The 17,820-nt window shown below is 33.2% G+C and overlaps 1 protein-coding gene across 1 annotated transcript; it reads right to left on the reverse strand.

Moving 5' to 3' along the window:
• Positions 1–700: 700 nt before the first annotated feature.
• Positions 701–17,584, reverse strand: LOC139529950 (uncharacterized). Its single transcript, XM_071325950.1, has 6 exons — positions 17,255–17,584; positions 13,337–13,459; positions 12,241–12,300; positions 11,641–11,916; positions 8,797–8,964; positions 701–3,207 (listed from the first exon to the last, which is right to left on the reverse strand). The coding sequence occupies exons 1-6, from the start codon at positions 17,385–17,387 to the stop codon at positions 2,612–2,614; spliced, it is 1,356 nt and encodes a 451-aa protein (XP_071182051.1). The 5' UTR covers positions 17,388–17,584; the 3' UTR covers positions 701–2,611.
• Between the last annotated feature and the right edge of the window lie 236 nt (positions 17,585–17,820).

Here is a 17,820-nt window from a genome sequence, read left to right on the forward strand (position 1 = left end):
TATGTACCAAAAAATGGCATTCATGCTTTTGTTTGCAAATTTACCACAGCCGAATATTTCATTTCATAATATCATTTCATTGCAAGGGGGTAACTGCTTACAAGGAAACTATTTTATTAAGGGTGCCAAGTGGTAAAGCATATATCATTCCATGAAAGTTTTACGAACGTCATCATGATTTTGCTGACTGTTCACAATATCTACAATGTACGTTATAGATGACCACTAACTAATCTGGTTCACTTGTCGTAACCAAACTTTCTTCTCCTTTCTCAAACTTGTAACATTCACGATTCTCCTAAAGTGCATTAACATTAACAATACTACCGGTATCACGTGTTGAGTAAGATTTTCAATTTTCGATTGACCACACTCGATCGATATCTCTTATTGTTTCCTGTTGTGTTAACGTTGTAGCATTGTCTTTGATTGCTACTTTAGACTGTCGTTAACATGTTTTCAGAGGGATAAAGTACGATTGAGTGCGTCTTGTTACATACAAAAATAGTATATCAGGTTGTGTTGGTATCTTGTTGTATTCTAAGGGAGATTGCAGTAGGTTGCTGTATTCTTTAGCTTTTGTTGCCACACACTCCAGTTCATAGGTTATTTTTTGTTATTTGATACTTTATTTGTTTTATCTTGCAATCTTTTCCTGATACGTGTGTGCGTAATTTGTCTACAACTATAATAAGCAAACAACAGAACTCATCTTTATTCAGTAATTATAATAACAACACACAAACTTAACAACATAATAATCTCAAAATGTATGTTATTTACTAAGGTAACTCAAAAGTTATAAGTAACTTAAAAGATCAAACCTGACACAAACTCATTATCAATACTGTAAATTCTAAAAGTTTGTAGGCAATTATTACTGGAATGTTGACAATGCAAGGACAAATTGCAATATTAGTTATTGCGAGTTCATGAAATGCTGCTTAAAAATAATTCTGTCTATTTTAAAAATTTAAGTATTTTTATTTTTATTTTTACTTTATTAGTCTCGTCGCAATTTTTGCAGTGTTTTATAAAAACATTGAAAAAAATCTAGAAACTAGTTACTTATAGTGTTGAATCTGACACGTCATTTGGATATCTTCACCGAATAGTAGATATGGAAATTTACATTTGTATGTTTGTATACAATAAGACACGTTAAAGATATGTTTGAGGGGTTGGTTTGAATGTGATAGGTAAATATAACATATTATTTTCAAAATAAAAATCGTGTAACGGTGTAATAATTGTTGCTATGCTAAATGTGATGAAATTATTAAATATTAATATCCACGAACACGGTTAACTGTAAGTGTAAGACGCTTAGAGGGACTGGTTATGGAAACGAGATCTAATACTGCTAGGTTTTTTCTGCATAATACTGAGTGTGTCATACAATACATATTTTTCCTAACCAATGAACAGACCATACTCCAGAGTAACCGATTTAGGGCGTTTGTCTGGCTCTAAATGTAAAACAAAAAACTAGTGTCAAAAACATGATCTATTTAAACGTTTTGATACAAAACAAAAACAAATTTCCGTCGGTGTGGCTTTCATAGCCCATTAATGAAAGTTATATAATTTTATATGTATAATTCACCATTAGCCGTTTCTGTCGAAATGCAGACAGCCCGCAGATTACACCTATGAGGTTAACATATCTGCCTGTCCAATACTCAAAAATGTTGCCTTGTAGCATTCAATTTAAAAATGAAATATCAAGTTATTTTATCAGTTAAAATACTTTTTATTTATATATAGATATTTAAAAAAAAGTATTCAAAATACTTTAAAATTAAATGTATAAGGACATAAAAAGATACATACATGCTTTTAATATAAAGCAAAACATAAGAACTGTTTCAATTTTTTTTTATCACTAACACATACTTTCAATTTCGAGGTAACGGTTAGTTATAGATTCGTTTGATTTAAAATTATTACAATGAGGTAGGACTGTGAGTTATCATAAAAATACAAAATATTTAAAAATAAATTGTTGGAAAAAGGTTTGTCTAGTTAATTCTCGAGCAACATACATTTTGTACATGCCTATATTATATAAGAACAGGAATTTACAAGCTCATATTTCTGTTTCAGTTCACTGTTTAAACTGTTGAACTGTTTATTCAAATGCTTCTCATATTCTGATATTAATTTCAAATAAGTGTAAATTTGTGATTGTGAAGTGTCTAATTTAATGGTTTGTTGATTGTTATCATGCTGATTGCTCTTAAAGTTTGAAAAAGATTTAAAAAATATACATAATATTTTACTACGTTTGTTTTTCACACAGGTTGACATTATACTTTATCTTTTATCAAATATAAATTTAAAATAAATAAAAATAAATATATTTATCAGTTATAACATCCAGTAAATCAACATGATTAGTAACGATTCTATGACACCTATCATACACCATTCAGATATTTCAGATATACTAGTACATCGCTTCTATTCATACCTACATGTATCTACACAATTTCTATTTAATCAATCTACAACAGAACAACATTGATATAGGCATACACCGCTCGTACAAATACAGATCTTAAAACATCTGACAATAACAATGTAGAGTCTGATGTTGTCTGTTTCTTGTTCAGACACCACAACATGAAGGGTGACAAATAGTATCACACGGTGATGATCGTGGGGGTTTTAATACCGTGTGGACTCTAATAGTGTTTTCATCAAAGAAATCATTACTGGAAACCAAGGCAACAAAATCTCCAAGGAAACTTTCCATCGTCGTAGGATTCAAAAAATGTCTAATATAAATATTCCTGCAATGAACTTTATCCACATTCTTCAGAATTGTCCAAAACTTGATAAAATCTTCTTCCGTCAGAATGCAATTCTTCTTCCGGAAGTCTGGAGTAGAGAAGAAATTAAAAAAGCCGGTGATAACTGGGCGCATTTTGTTCCCCATATCAGCGGGATTATAAATTCCCTCCAGATAAGCGACATAGTCTTCAACAGAGATGTGTTTGTTGGCTCCTCTTTTGAAAATATGATCATCCCACCATTTGTTCTGCGCATCTGCATTTAAAGCAGTCCTCCTATCGCCAACGGCCAGTCGTAGTTGTTCAAGTGTGGCGTTGGTTTTCTTCATGTCATCAGAACTGATTATTCCATCTTGGTCGGCATCAAGAAGACTGGCCCACTGGTGCCATTTATGTCGCATAAACCAATTTTCTGTGATTAAAAAAAAGAATACCTTGATGAATATTCATGTATATTAATATAAATTCAATAGTTAACACAAAATATAACATCCATTAATAAACCAGCCATTTCAAAAATAATTTTTACTCAAAAAAAGATTGTGGCATTAGTTCAATCCTGGTATTTTGTGATGAGTTAATTTGTTAATTAAAATATAAAGATTATTCTCGTATAAAACATAAATAGAAGAATATGTTTTGTGATAATTCTTCTTCTCTAATATAGCCCATTAATATTGAATGTTGTTCTTCCCTCGGCGAGATTCAAACCCTTGTATCAGAGGCATCGTTGCAACACCATCTGCATCGTGTCCATTGCATTAGACCAATCGACCAGCTATGCTATTTAAAACGCAGCTTTTGTTAGTCAAATCAATGTTTTTACTCAGAAATATTGCGTACTTTTGAAACTTATACGTGGTTTTACACCTTATAAATCTGTCATCAACAACACCATTATTTAAACATCTCTCACTAATGATAATTAACATTAAGAATGGGAATGGGCAATCTGTCAAAGAGACAACAACCCGACCAAAGAGCAGACAACAGCTGAAGGCCACCACTGGGTCTTCAACGCAGCAAACAAATCCCACCCGCACCTGGAGGTGATCCTTAGCTGGCCCCTAAATACAAGTGTGTAATAGTTCAGTGAAAATTGACTTCACACTTAACTCCAAAACATTTAAATGAATTAAAATTAAAAACAAATACAAAACTGAAAAGGCCAGAGGCTCCTAACTTGGAACAGGCGCATAAATGCGGCGAGGTTAAACATGTTTTGTGAGATCTCAATCCTCCCCCTATACCTCTAGCCAATGTATATAAAGAAACACATAGCCATATGTACATTAAAATTCAGTTTAATAGAAGTCCGAGACATATGTCAGAATAGGTAATAAACAAGCAATATGACAATGGTACATAAATGAACAAAGAACTACTAGCAGTTGCTGACATGCCAGCTGAAGACTTGCTTTCGGAATAACAATAAACATGGAGACAATGACGTCAACCTTAATGCCATTGTTGTAACATTAAGGAGATTTGTTAACAACTATTATAGTAAAATAAAGTATCTGAAGTTGTAAAAAAAAAAAAAAGACAATGACGTCAACAGCATACGGTATCAGTATGGCCATCTTTCCTATCTTACTTACTTGCTTTAGGAATAACAATAAATATTGAGACAATGACGTAAACAGCATACGATATCAGTACTACCATCCTTTTTATCTTACTTGCTTGCTTTAGGAATAACAATAAACATTGAGACAATGACGTAAAGAGCATACGGTATCAGTACTACCATCTTTCCTATATTACTTACTTGCTTTAGGAATAACAATAAACATTGAGACAATGACGTAAACAGCATACGGTATCAGTACTACCATCTTTCCTATCTTACTTACTTGCTTTAGGAATAACAATAAACATTGAGACAATGATGTAAACAGCATACAGTATCAGTACTACCATCTTTCCTATCTTACTTACTTGCTTTAGGAATAACAATAAACATTAAGACAATGACGTAAACAGCATACGGTATCAGTACTACCATCTTTCCTATCTTACTTACTTGCTTTAGGAATAACAATAAACATTGAGACAATGATGTAAACAGCATACGGTATCAGTACTACCATCTTTCCTATCTTACTTACTTGCTTTAGGAATAACAATAAACATTGAGACAATGACGTAAACAGCATACGGTATCAGTATGGCCATCTTTCATATCTTACTTACTTGCTTTAGGAATAACAATAAATATTAAGACAATGATGTAAACAGCATACGGTATCAGAACTACCATATTTCCTATCTTACTTACTTGCTTTAGGAATAACAATAAACATTGAGACAATGACGTAAAGAGCATACGCTATCAGTACTACCAGCTGTCCTACCTTACTTACTTGCTTCAGGAATAACAATAAACATTGAGACAATGACGTAAAGAGCATACGGTATCAGTACTACCATCTTTCCTATCTTACTTACTTGCTTTAGGAATAACAATAAACATTGAGACAATGACGTAAAGAGCATACGGTATCAGTACTACCATCTTTCCTATCTTACTTACTTGCTTGAGGAAAAACAATAAACATGGAGACAATGATGTAAACAGCATACGGTATCAGTACTACCATAGTCTATCTTACTTACTTGCTTTAGGAATAACAATAAACATGGAGACAATGATGTAAACAGCATACGGTATCAGTACTACCATCTGTCCTATCTTACTTACTTGCTTTAGGAATAACAATAAACATTGAGACAATGACGTAAACAGCATACGATATCAGTACTACCATCCTTTTTATCTTACTTGCTTGCTTTAGGAATAACAATAAACATTGAGACAATGACGTAAAGAGCATACGGTATCAGTACTACCATCTTTCCTATATTACTTACTTGCTTTAGGAATAACAATAAACATTGAGACAATGACGTAAACAGCATACGGTATCAGTACTACCATCTTTCCTATCTTACTTACTTGCTTTAGGAATAACAATAAACATTGAGACAATGATGTAAACAGCATACGGTATCAGTACTACCATCTTTCCTATCTTACTTACTTGCTTTAGGAATAACAATAAACATGGAGACAATGACGTTAACAGCATACGGTATCAGTACTACCATCTTTCCTATCTTACTTAATTGCTTTAGGAATAACAATAAACATGGAGACAATGATGTAAACAGCATACGGTATCAGTACTACCATCTGTCCTATCTTACTTACTTGCTTTAGGAATAACAATAAACATTGAGACAATGACGTAAACAGCATACGGTATCAGTACTGCCATCTTTCTTATCTTACTTACTTGCTTTAGGAATAACAATAAACATTGAGACAATGACGTAAACAGCATACGGTATCAGTACTACCATCTTTCCTATCTTACTTACTTGCTTTAGGAATGACAATAAACATTGAGACAATGATGTAAACAGCATACGGTATCAGTACTACCATCTTTCTTATCTTACTTACTTGCTTTAGGAATAACAATAAACATTGAGACAATGACGTAAACAGCATACGGTATCAGTACTACCATCTTTCCTATCTTACTTACTTGCTTTAGGAATAACAATAAACATTGAGACAATGATGTAAACAGCATGCGGTATCAGTACTACCATCTGTCCTATCTTACTTACTTGCTTTAGGAATAACAATAAACATTGAGACAATGATGTAAACAGCATACGGTATCCGAACTACCATCTTTCCTATCTTACTTACTTGCTTTAGGAATAACAATAAACATTGAGACAATGACGTAAACAGCATACGGTATCCGAACTACCATCTTTCCTATCTTACTTACTAGCTTTAGGAATAACAATAAACATTGAGACAATGACGTAAAGAGCATACGGTATCAGTACTACCATCTTTTTTTTATCTAACTTGCTTGCTTTAGGAATAACAATAAACATTGAGACAATGACGTAAACAGCATACGGTATCGGTACTACCATCTTTCCTATCTTACTTACTTGCTTTAGGAATAACAATAAACATGGAGACAATGATGTAAACAGCATACGGTATCAGTACTACCATCTGTCCTATCTTACTTACTTGCTTTAGGAATAACAATAAACATGGAGACAATGATGTAAACAGCATACGGTATCAGTACTACCATTTTTCCTATCTTACTTACTTGCTTTAGGAATAACAATAAACATTGAGACAATGACGTAAAGAGCATACGGTATCAGTACTACCATCTTTTTTTTATCTAACTTGCTTGCTTTAGGAATAACAATAAACATTGAGACAATGACGTAAACAGCATACGGTATCGGTACTACCATCTTTCCTATCTTACTTACTTGCTTTAGGAATAACAATAAACATGGAGACAATGATGTAAACAGCATACGGTATCAGTACTACCATCTGTCCTATCTTACTTACTTGCTTTAGGAATAACAATAAACATGGAGACAATGACGTAAACAGCATACGGTATCAGTACTACCATTTTTCCTATCTTACTTACTTGCTTTAGGAATAACAATAAACATTGAGACAATGATGTAAACAGCATACGGTATCAGTACTACCATCTTTCCTATCTTACTTACTTTGTTTAGGAATAACAATAAACATTGAGACAATGATGTCAACAGCATACAGTATCAGTACTACCATCTTTCCTATCTTACTTACTTGCTTCAGGAATAACAATAAACATGGAGACAATGATGTAAACAGCATACGGTATCAGTACTACCATCTTTCCTATCTCACTTACTTGCTTTAGGAATAACAATAAACATTGAGACAATGATGTAAACAGCATACAGTATCAGTACTACCATCTTTCCTATCTTACTTACTTGCTTCAGGAATAACAATAAACATGGAGACAATGATGTAAACAGCATACGGTATCAGTACTACCATCTTTCCTATCTCACTTACTTGCTTTAGGAATAACAATAAACATTGAGACAATGATGTAAACAGCATACGGTATCAGTACTAACAGCTGTCCTATCTTACTTACTTGCTTTAGGAATAACAATAAACATTGAGACAATGATGTAAACAGCATACGGTATCAGTACTACCATCTTTCCTATCTCACTTACTTGCTTTAGGAATAACAATAAACATTGAGACAATGATGTAAACAGCATACGGTACCAGTACTACCATCTTTCCTATCTTACTTACTTGCTTCAGGAATAACAATAAACATTGAGACAATGATGTAAACAGCATACGGTATCAGTACTACCATCTTTCCTATCTTACGTACTTGCTTTAGGAATAACAATGAACATGGAGACAATGATGTAAACAGCATACGGTATCAGTACTACCATCTTTCCTATCTTACTTACTTGCTTTAGGAATAACAATAAACATTGAGACAATGATGTAAACAGCATACGGTATCAGTACTACCATAGTCTATCTTACTTACTGGCTTGAGGAATAACAATAAACATTGAGACAATGATGTAAACAGCATACGGTATCAGTACTACCATCTTTCCTATCTCACTTACTTGCTTTAGGAAGTGATGTAAACAGCATACAGTATCAGTACTACCATCTTTCCTATCTTACTTACTTGCTTCAGGAATAACAATAAACATGGAGACAATGATGTAAACAGCATACGGTATCAGTACTACCATCTTTCCTATCTCACTTACTTGCTTTAGGAATAACAATAAACATTGAGACAATGATGTAAACAGCATACGGTATCAGTACTACCATCTTTCCTATCTTACTTACTTGCTTTAGGAATAACAATAAACATTCAGACAATGATGTAAACAGCATACGGTATCAGTACTACCATCTTTCCTATCTTACTTACTTGCTTTAGGAATAACAATAAACATTCAGACAATGATGTAAACAGCATACGGTATCAGTACTACCAGCTGTCCTATCTTACTTACTTGCTTTAGGAATAACAATAAACATGGAGACAATGATGTAAACAGCATACGGTATCAGTACTACCATCTTTCCTATCTTACTTACTTGCTTTAGGAATAACAATAAACATGGAGACAATGATGTAAACAGCATACGGTATCAGTATGGCCATCTGTCCTATCTTGGTATCGTGGTAAAAGTTATAGAACTCATCGTTACACTTCAATGTATGGTTTTTAGTGACATCATGGAATTGAAAAACTTTTGTTGCTCCTGGATAAAAATTGTTATATTAAGTTATTTTAAACTTTCTGCTGATTCACACACACACACACACATAAAACAAAAGTACATAAACTTTCCACTTTACACACACACAATATATCAAAGTAGTTATATGTAGTACGCAAGGCACGTGGTTTAGGAATGGATTTTATCAGGTACACTCGAAGAGTATGAAATCTTATTGTTGAAATTTTGTTTATAATATTCCTCAAGTCTATTTAAAATAATACTGGAAGATGTATTACCAAAACTTGAAGGATCATTTAATGCAACCTTAATAAATTTATCTTCCAGATTTATGCAAAACACAAGCCATAACCGAACATTTATTTAATTTGATACTGTAGAAGAAAAACCAACAATAATTATTATTTAACAGATTTATAACAGCAGTATACTTCACTTCCCCTAACAAATACAGTCCTTTCAAATTACTGTCATTTTTTATTTCTATATAGTCCAGCGAAATTGACGTCACATTGAACTCCGAAACATACAAATGAACAAAAATTTAAAAAGCACAAAGACGAACAAAGGCTAGAGGTTCCTGACTTGGATAAGGTGTGAAAAATGCGGCGAGATTGGACATGTTTTATGGAATCTAAATCCCTCCCCAACCATCACCCCTAAACAAATACTCAGCAATACGCACAGTATTAACTATAAAAAAATGAAGCTTTTAAACTAAACACATTTATTCTAAAAACAGTTGTTGGCATGACACGGGTTATGTTCTTCTCATATATGTTATGATGGTATGATACTAAACCCCTAACGGGAAGGATTGTGCCTGATGTTCATATGATGAAATCATAATCTTTCAGTTAGTTTAATTGAAGTCTGGAGCTGGCATGTCAGTTAACTGCTAGTGGTCTGTTGTTATTTATGTATTATTGTCATTTTGTTTATTTTCTTTGGTTACATCTTCTGACATCAGACTCGGACTTCTCTTGAACTGAATTTTAATGTGCGTATTGTTATGCGTTTACTTTTCTACATTGGTTAGAGGTATAAGGGGGAGGGTTGAGATCTCACAAACATGTTTAACCCCGCCGCATTTTTGCGCCTGTCCCAAGTCAGGAGCCTCTGGCCTTTGTTAGTCTTGTATTATTCTAATTTTAGTTTCTTGTGTACAATTTGGAAATTAGTATGGCGTTCATTATCACTGGACTAGTATATATTTGTTTAGGGGCCAGCTGAAGGACGCCTCCGGGTGCGGGAATTTCTCGCTACATTGAAGACCTGTTGGTGAACCTCTGCTGTTGTTTTTTATTTGGTCGGGTTGTTGTCTCTTTGACACATTCCCCATTTCCATTCTCAATTTTATTTAAAATTGTCTTTAATTCTAATTAAACAATTTAATTCCTAAATAAAAACACTTTTAAATATCTGTCTATTGTGTTGCTTTACTGACGAAAACATGTGTTGAAGTGTTAGAATTAATTGCATAACAGTGTGGTCGACAGTAAAACGTTTGTAGGTTGTAATTTGTTTGTCAACGGCTATGATTTTATGCTCACCCAGTCTGTCAGAGGCCTTCCAGTGGGGATTGAAATATTCACTTGTTACACATTCCGATACATAAAATGAAACTTTCTTTTTACAAAGCTTGAAAGGAATTTGTTTTAAATATTTATTATAATCATCACATACAACCGTTTCATTTATAAGAATAATAATGTTCAGAGATGATATTATTTAATAATAATAAAAAAATAGGTTTATCCATTCACAAAATATCTCATTGATTTAAGAGCACAACTACTTCTACGTGTGATCATTTAAGAATGGCCTACTATTTATCCAATGCGTATACATGTGGGTTTTGTTTGTGAAGAGTTCTGGATAATTAAAAAATCATTTGATTTCTTTGTTTAATACCATAAAACGATTCATTCTTTCAGATATTTGTCACTTTGCCTTATCTTCAAGTCCAACACAATTTCTCACGTTTCTTACAAAACTTATATTCTTGTGATGTATTCTTTTGTTGAAAAAAAAAGTATAGATATAGATAGATATAGGAAGATGTGGTATGAGTGCCAATGAGACAACTCTCCTCCTAAGTAATAATTCATAAAAGTAAACCATTATAGGTCAAGGTACGACCTGCAACACGGAGCCTTGGCTCACACCGAACAGCAAGCTATAGAGGGCTCCAAAACTACTAGTGTAAAACCATTCAAACGGGAAAACCAACGAGAAACGCATATGAACTACATAAACAGACGACATCATGCATTGTAACTTTTAAAGCCAATTAAGTAAAAAAAAAATCTGAAAGAACGTGCGATATCATATTAGGAAAATTGATGGTCAAACCATAACAAAAAATCAAGTAAAGAATTTTAAGTATTCAACCTTTATAGCTTGCTGTTCGTTGTGAGCCAAGACTCCGTGTTGAAGGCCATTTTTATTTATTTTCAAATTACAAAGGTTATTCCTGATTAGTATTTTTAATTATTTTATTTAGGCGTTTAGAACCTTTGGTGACCTCACAGTTTAAATTTCTATGATAAGTACGTCGTGAGCAGTGGGCATTACAGACGAACTTTCACCTAATTTTCCCCAGTCAATGAATGGGCATAGCTACACTGTTATGAATTTCATTCTAAGTACATACCTAAAATACATAAAACATGTGTTGAAGTGTTAAGTACATACCTAAAATACATAAAACAAAGGTTGCAAAGCAAAGACCGCAGCAAAAGAAAAACAAGTAACCTCCACATTTTTTTCTTCCCTCCAAATCTGCTTTGTTGATGCGACGTGTCCGCTTCCTGTCACAGATGAATATTAAACGCCAACAGAAGACATAGAGAACTAATGCACACAAAACTCCGCCCTCTGCTTTCATGAATGAAGGAAGGTCTTCTTCTTCTATGGTTTTACCGTTTCCATCGTACTTTTTCCGAAAACATTGACCAGCATATTTCAAACCTTTAGAATTAAATGCAAAAAATAGTTAACATCATAAAAAGGAGGTGCCGAATATTCGTCATTTTATTACAAGCAAACGTCCCAAAAATCCAACAGAAATATATGACTTCTATTTCTTTAACATGTTTAACGAACATTGTGCGTACGCATGAAGTCAAATGAAACAACAATTGGGATAGGTATAATTTTGTTTTGGTTTAAATCCCTTTTAAAATTAAAAATAATAATAAAAAATCTAGATGACGGTATAATAAAACACACAAATATTGAACTATATCTGCATACACAGTTATTCAATTAATCATTACATTAATATTAACTTACCGAAACTAATGTAGGTTATCGCAAAGACGAAAGCACCAAGCCAAATTATTTGTTGTAGGACTGAAAAAAAACCAGACAACACATCAAAACAATAACATCATGTTGTTTACATTTGAATGTCAACTTTAAAATCGCAGGCAACATCGGAATACATATTAATAGACAAGAATTTAAATAAAACATATGTTTTCAACAAGCTACGTCATAATCAAAATGTAGTCGGACTACCGGTGCTTGGTTGGTGGGTCAATTGGTTTAACTGCCAATGGTGGTCACAATCTTATATAGAATTGATTTGACAGTAAAACCTCATCTGATCAACACAACAAGTTCCTTCCATTGAGAATAAAACGTAATCTGATATAAATATAATTTTATGTTCAACTGTCAACGTATATTTGTTCCACCTAACAGAAGTTCCAATGGAAACTTTGTTATAAACATTGTCATAATATCTATTCCTGTTGAAACAAATATTCTATACCATTTATTCTGTTAGGAACATATACTGTAATATTTATTCCTTATATTTGACTTATATTATGACGGAACTTCTATTCCGTGACACAACGACCCGTTAAAACTATGTCATTATATTGCGGTATTGAAACAAAATTTATCATATAATGACTACTCTTTTTAAAATAACATTTCATTTCCAGTACGATTTGGCAACTTTTGACTTTTTACCCTAAGAGAACAAATTCATCGGAAATTGGCTTTTAAATTGTTTTAATCCGGTTTTGGTTATTTATCTATACAACCTGTTATTTGTTCTTTTCAACACGATAAAGTACATGTACAATTGTCAGTTTTCCTATCGAAGGTCGGAAGTTTTCTCCGGGCACTCCGGCTTCCTCCACTACTAAAAACTGGCCGCCACGAAATACCCAAATGTAGCGCTTAAAAAGTGCGTTAAAACACCAACAATCAATATAATAGTGCAATGATATATCTTAAAATTTGTATGTTGACGTAAATATCCACAATATCAATCGGCCATACTCGGTAGAATCCGCTACTCTCCTTCGTTAGATGAAGGTACGGAATAGGCCGAGTTGTGACGAATGCCCACAATATATATATATATACTTACTCGAGAATTCAAACCATTCGTGAACTTTCTCCCACAAATTTCTGTCATCGTGGTGCACATTAGGTTTTGATTGTCTCGAGTTCTGTTCACTGACGAAAATTGAATCGTATGCTGGTGGAGGTGCTGAAAAAAGAAAGATAACCCTAATTCAAAAATTATTGTAAAAATGTATATATATTCTGACTATAATTGTATTGCTTCTCAATAAAGTATTATTATTATAAAAAGCGTCGAGAATATAAATTTCAAAGTTGTTCCATTTTCATCGAACCACATTTGCAGAACAGGAATGGTTGGGTCTCATATGAGCTGTCTGCATTATGAATTATGATCAGCATTGGCCATTCGACGCCCTATATTAATAATTTCATGCATCTGCATTACTTAAATTTGTGAAAAATCCCTCTCTATTCTTTATCAAACTTGTTTTGTTGATTAAATTTAGATGTAGTTAATTTTGTTCGTGTAAATAGATCAAGATAGGAAAAATTAATTGATTCGCCGACCGCAGCTGTACACGACCGCACAGGTCCAACCCTGAACAAGTGGGGCAAACATGGACACAATATTCGCGCTTGATACCGGTCTGAGTTTGGATTGTGATTAAATACTTGACACATAATAGGTTTCTGATACACAATAACTGTATAGTCAAAGAACTTTGAATTGGTGATATGATTTAAATTCATATACACAATGTTTAGCTTTTGTGCAATACACTGTGCTTTTGCGAATTGACCTCCCCCCAAAAAAATACCCTCTTTGTTTATGCTTTTGTTTAATACACTATCCTGTTGCGAATTGCCCTCCCCCCCCAAAAAAAAAAATGTTTTTACGCGAAATATACTTGAAGAAATTTTCTATTTAGTTTCTGAAATCTTGAAAAAAAAAAATGCCCCCCCCCCCCCCCTCTTAAAAAAAATCTTTCCCTCAAGATATGGTCATAATCTCAATTCAAATTTCCGATGGAGTTACCCATTTAAATACATCATAAAAGTCTTAAAATAGAAAATGACATACATAATCATGGTTAAAATTAATAGTAATTTTTAAAATAAATTGACATCTAATCACCTCAAAACAATACAACATTTGTTTATACATAATTCAAAAGCAGTATAAGGGAGGAAATTCAAACAAATTATTGTACTGTAGTGGTTTGAGCTATAACCCCAAAAGCCAATCCGAACCATCTTTATGGACCTATGTAAACATGTGAAATGATTTCAGATAAATTCATACACCGGTCACAAGTTATTGTCTGGAAACTAGGAAATGCTTATTTGAGCCCCTTTTTGATTCCTAAACTGTTGAGACCATAATCCCCAAAATCAATCCCAGTGGCAACCTACTGCTGTTGTTTTCTCTATGGTCGGGTTGTTGTCTCTTTGACACATTCCCCATTTCCATTCTCAATTTTATTAGGAAGATCTCAACATTCTAAATATTTTAACTCAGAATTATATAGAGTGCATCTTATTAAAGTGTATTATGTGAATTGGACTGTTTCTGTGATATCGATAAAAGAGGGACGAAAGATACCAGAGGGACATGTCAAACTCATAGATAGAAAATAAACTGACAACGTGTCTATCCCTTCGTATTGTAGCCGTTTGATGCTGATGCACGGCATATTTACCTAGTAGACCTAACAATGGGCAAGGTTCATCAAAATTAATTGTAAAATATAAACACCATATACCATTTATTAGATTAGTAGCATTGTACGAGCTAGATGAATAAAAAATATTGAAATTCATTTAAATTTTTCAGAATATTTATAACTTTCCTTGATTTTGATATCCCTTGTTAAGCTCCAACTGAAAAAATAAACTAACTAAAGCTTGGTAACTTTAGTATTACTGCAAAAGCACTGAGTTGCTAGGTCAGCAAACAGAGCTCTAGGTCTGGTTATAGCTAAGCGTAAAGCTATTGGTGGCATGTCATATGACGTCTATAAAGAACTATTTGATGCACTTGTAAGTCCTATTGTTGAATATGGTGACGCGATATGGGGCTGCAAGAATTTCTCATTTATTAATGCGATTCAAATGAGAGCGTGTAGGTTCTTCCTGGGTGTTGGTAAATATCATGGGGTGGATTCCAAGTTACCATACTCAATGGAAAGTAATTGCAAGACACTGGCACAGATTAGTAAATATGGAGCCAGATCGTATTAATAGTAAAATATTCATATGGGCAGATGAGGTCAGTCTGAAACATAGAATTGTGAAAAATTGGAATTTCATTGTTAAAAAACATTTCACGGAACTTGAATTGGTTGACTTTTGTAATACAAACACTAATATTAATAAAAATATGTTTATTGATACAGTCATGTCAAGAATGTTTGATAATTGTATTGAAGAATGGAAAAGTATTGTTAGTTCATCCTCTTCCAGACGGGGAAATGGGCGTAATAAATTGAGAACCTATAATATTTTTAAGCAGGAGTAGGTTGTTGAAAACTACTGCAAACTGTTAATAGATATAGGAAGATGTGGTGTGAGTGCCAATGAGACAACTTTCCATACAAATAACAATTTAAAAAGTAAACCATTAAAGTACGGCCTTCAACACGGAGCCTTGGCTGCCTTTTTGTGAAAGAAGCGCCTTTGCAAAATTTAGATGTGGGGTGGCTCCTATTAGACTGGAAACTGGGAGGAATGAAAATTTGCCGCTGGAAGAGAGATGTTGTTTTAATTGTTTTAATACTGTCGAAGATGAATATCATGTTATTTTATATTGTCCTGTTTATAATGATCTTAGACAAGTTCTTTTTACTGAGTCTCTTAAAATTGATGAACATTTTAATAGTTTTACAGATAGTCAGAAAATGGTATTTTTATTTTCGAATCAAGATATTATAAGATTATGTGCCAAAACCTGTAATTTTATTCTTAAACGACGCCGAGAAGTTTTATATTATAAATAATAATTAAATACTTTTGTTGTATAATTTTACCATTCAGGTTTAATATTTATTATGTACATATAAATATTCTTTTAAGTGATTATCGTCTCTCATAAATCTGTACAGATTGGCTTATGTATACAAAATGTATCTTTTATAAATGTATTGTGTAATTTTATACATAAGGTGAGACGTAAATAAAATATTGAATTGAATTGAATTGGTAAATCGTTTGAGACGTTCCCCTCAGGTAACAACTGTAATAATTTGTATTGATCGAGATAAACAAAAGAGGACAATAGATAACTGAACAACAATAGTCCTTTTAACTGTTAATTGATTGAACGTATCACATTTAATTAGGGTGTTTTTTTTTTTTTATTGTATCGGCAACTTTAAGTAGGCTTGGAAAAAAAGAATAAGAATTTAAAATAGTATTCATCTTGCTGAAACACACATTGCAAATAATAATTATTAATCTAATTCCGGCCTGATATGCATTAAAAAGATATTGGCAATTATTGCCAAAGATAGTTTTGTGAAAATATGATGGGCTTCAATATATATATCTTCATGCCTTATATATCATGTACTGCAGTACGCTGCTAGGTTAAAACTGACGTGGAAAGGTAACACACGGCCAGCGAAAGCTCTTTTTTTGAGAGCCCAGGTGGTCGTGTGGTCTAGCGGGACGGCTGCAGTGCAGGCGATTTGGTGTCACGATATCACAGTAGCATGGGTTCGAATCCCGGCGAGGGAAGAACCAAAAATTTGCGAAAGCAAATTTACAGATCTAACATTGTTGGGTTGATGTTTAGACGAGTTATATATATATATATTATATGTTATTCAGGCCTCAGACAGGGTATATACTGTGACATTCCCGGCTTAGAGTTTATATCCCCTGAGCCAAAAAAATGCGTTATAAAACAGGAAGGTAAACACAGCTGTTATATAGTTAATCTCATGAGGAGACACCAACACTGGGAAATATAATTACTTACTTGTATCGTCTATACGATCGGGGGTCATTATTTCCACAGCTCCTGGATTTATCCCGTAGTTTGCTCCACCATCAAAGCTGGGTCCTGGTCCTGAATACTCCGGGGGTGACATAGGATAAACGACCTTCGACATTGTTGCACCACTTTGAATATCCCACAATGGTTTATTTTCATTAAAACTGAAGTATTTCACAATACCATTTATAGATCTACATTAACCGGGTAGCTGTTTACAAATCTATAAATATCGATCGATGTTATATTATAAAGGTAAGTACGTCAATACATGTAGTCATATCAACAAGGATGTAAGCAGGTATTACAAGGTCAATAACGAGGCCGAAGCGAAATACATTAGTATATATATATGGTCATTTATCTTAAAAGAAGAAAAAGATGTTAATGACATTGTACACAAAGCGCATTCTTGATTAAGGATCAACTAATAAAATCGAGGGTGATGGTAAATAGAAATTAATGTTTTTGTTTACACAAGGACGATCTTCAAAATCAATTAGATATATTTAGTGAATACTGTGATATTTGGAAATTAAAAGTTAATATGG

The sequence above is a fragment of the Mytilus edulis genome, chromosome 7 (genome assembly GCF_963676685.1).
Source record: "Mytilus edulis chromosome 7, xbMytEdul2.2, whole genome shotgun sequence".
Lineage (NCBI taxonomy): Eukaryota > Metazoa > Mollusca > Bivalvia > Mytilida > Mytilidae > Mytilus > Mytilus edulis.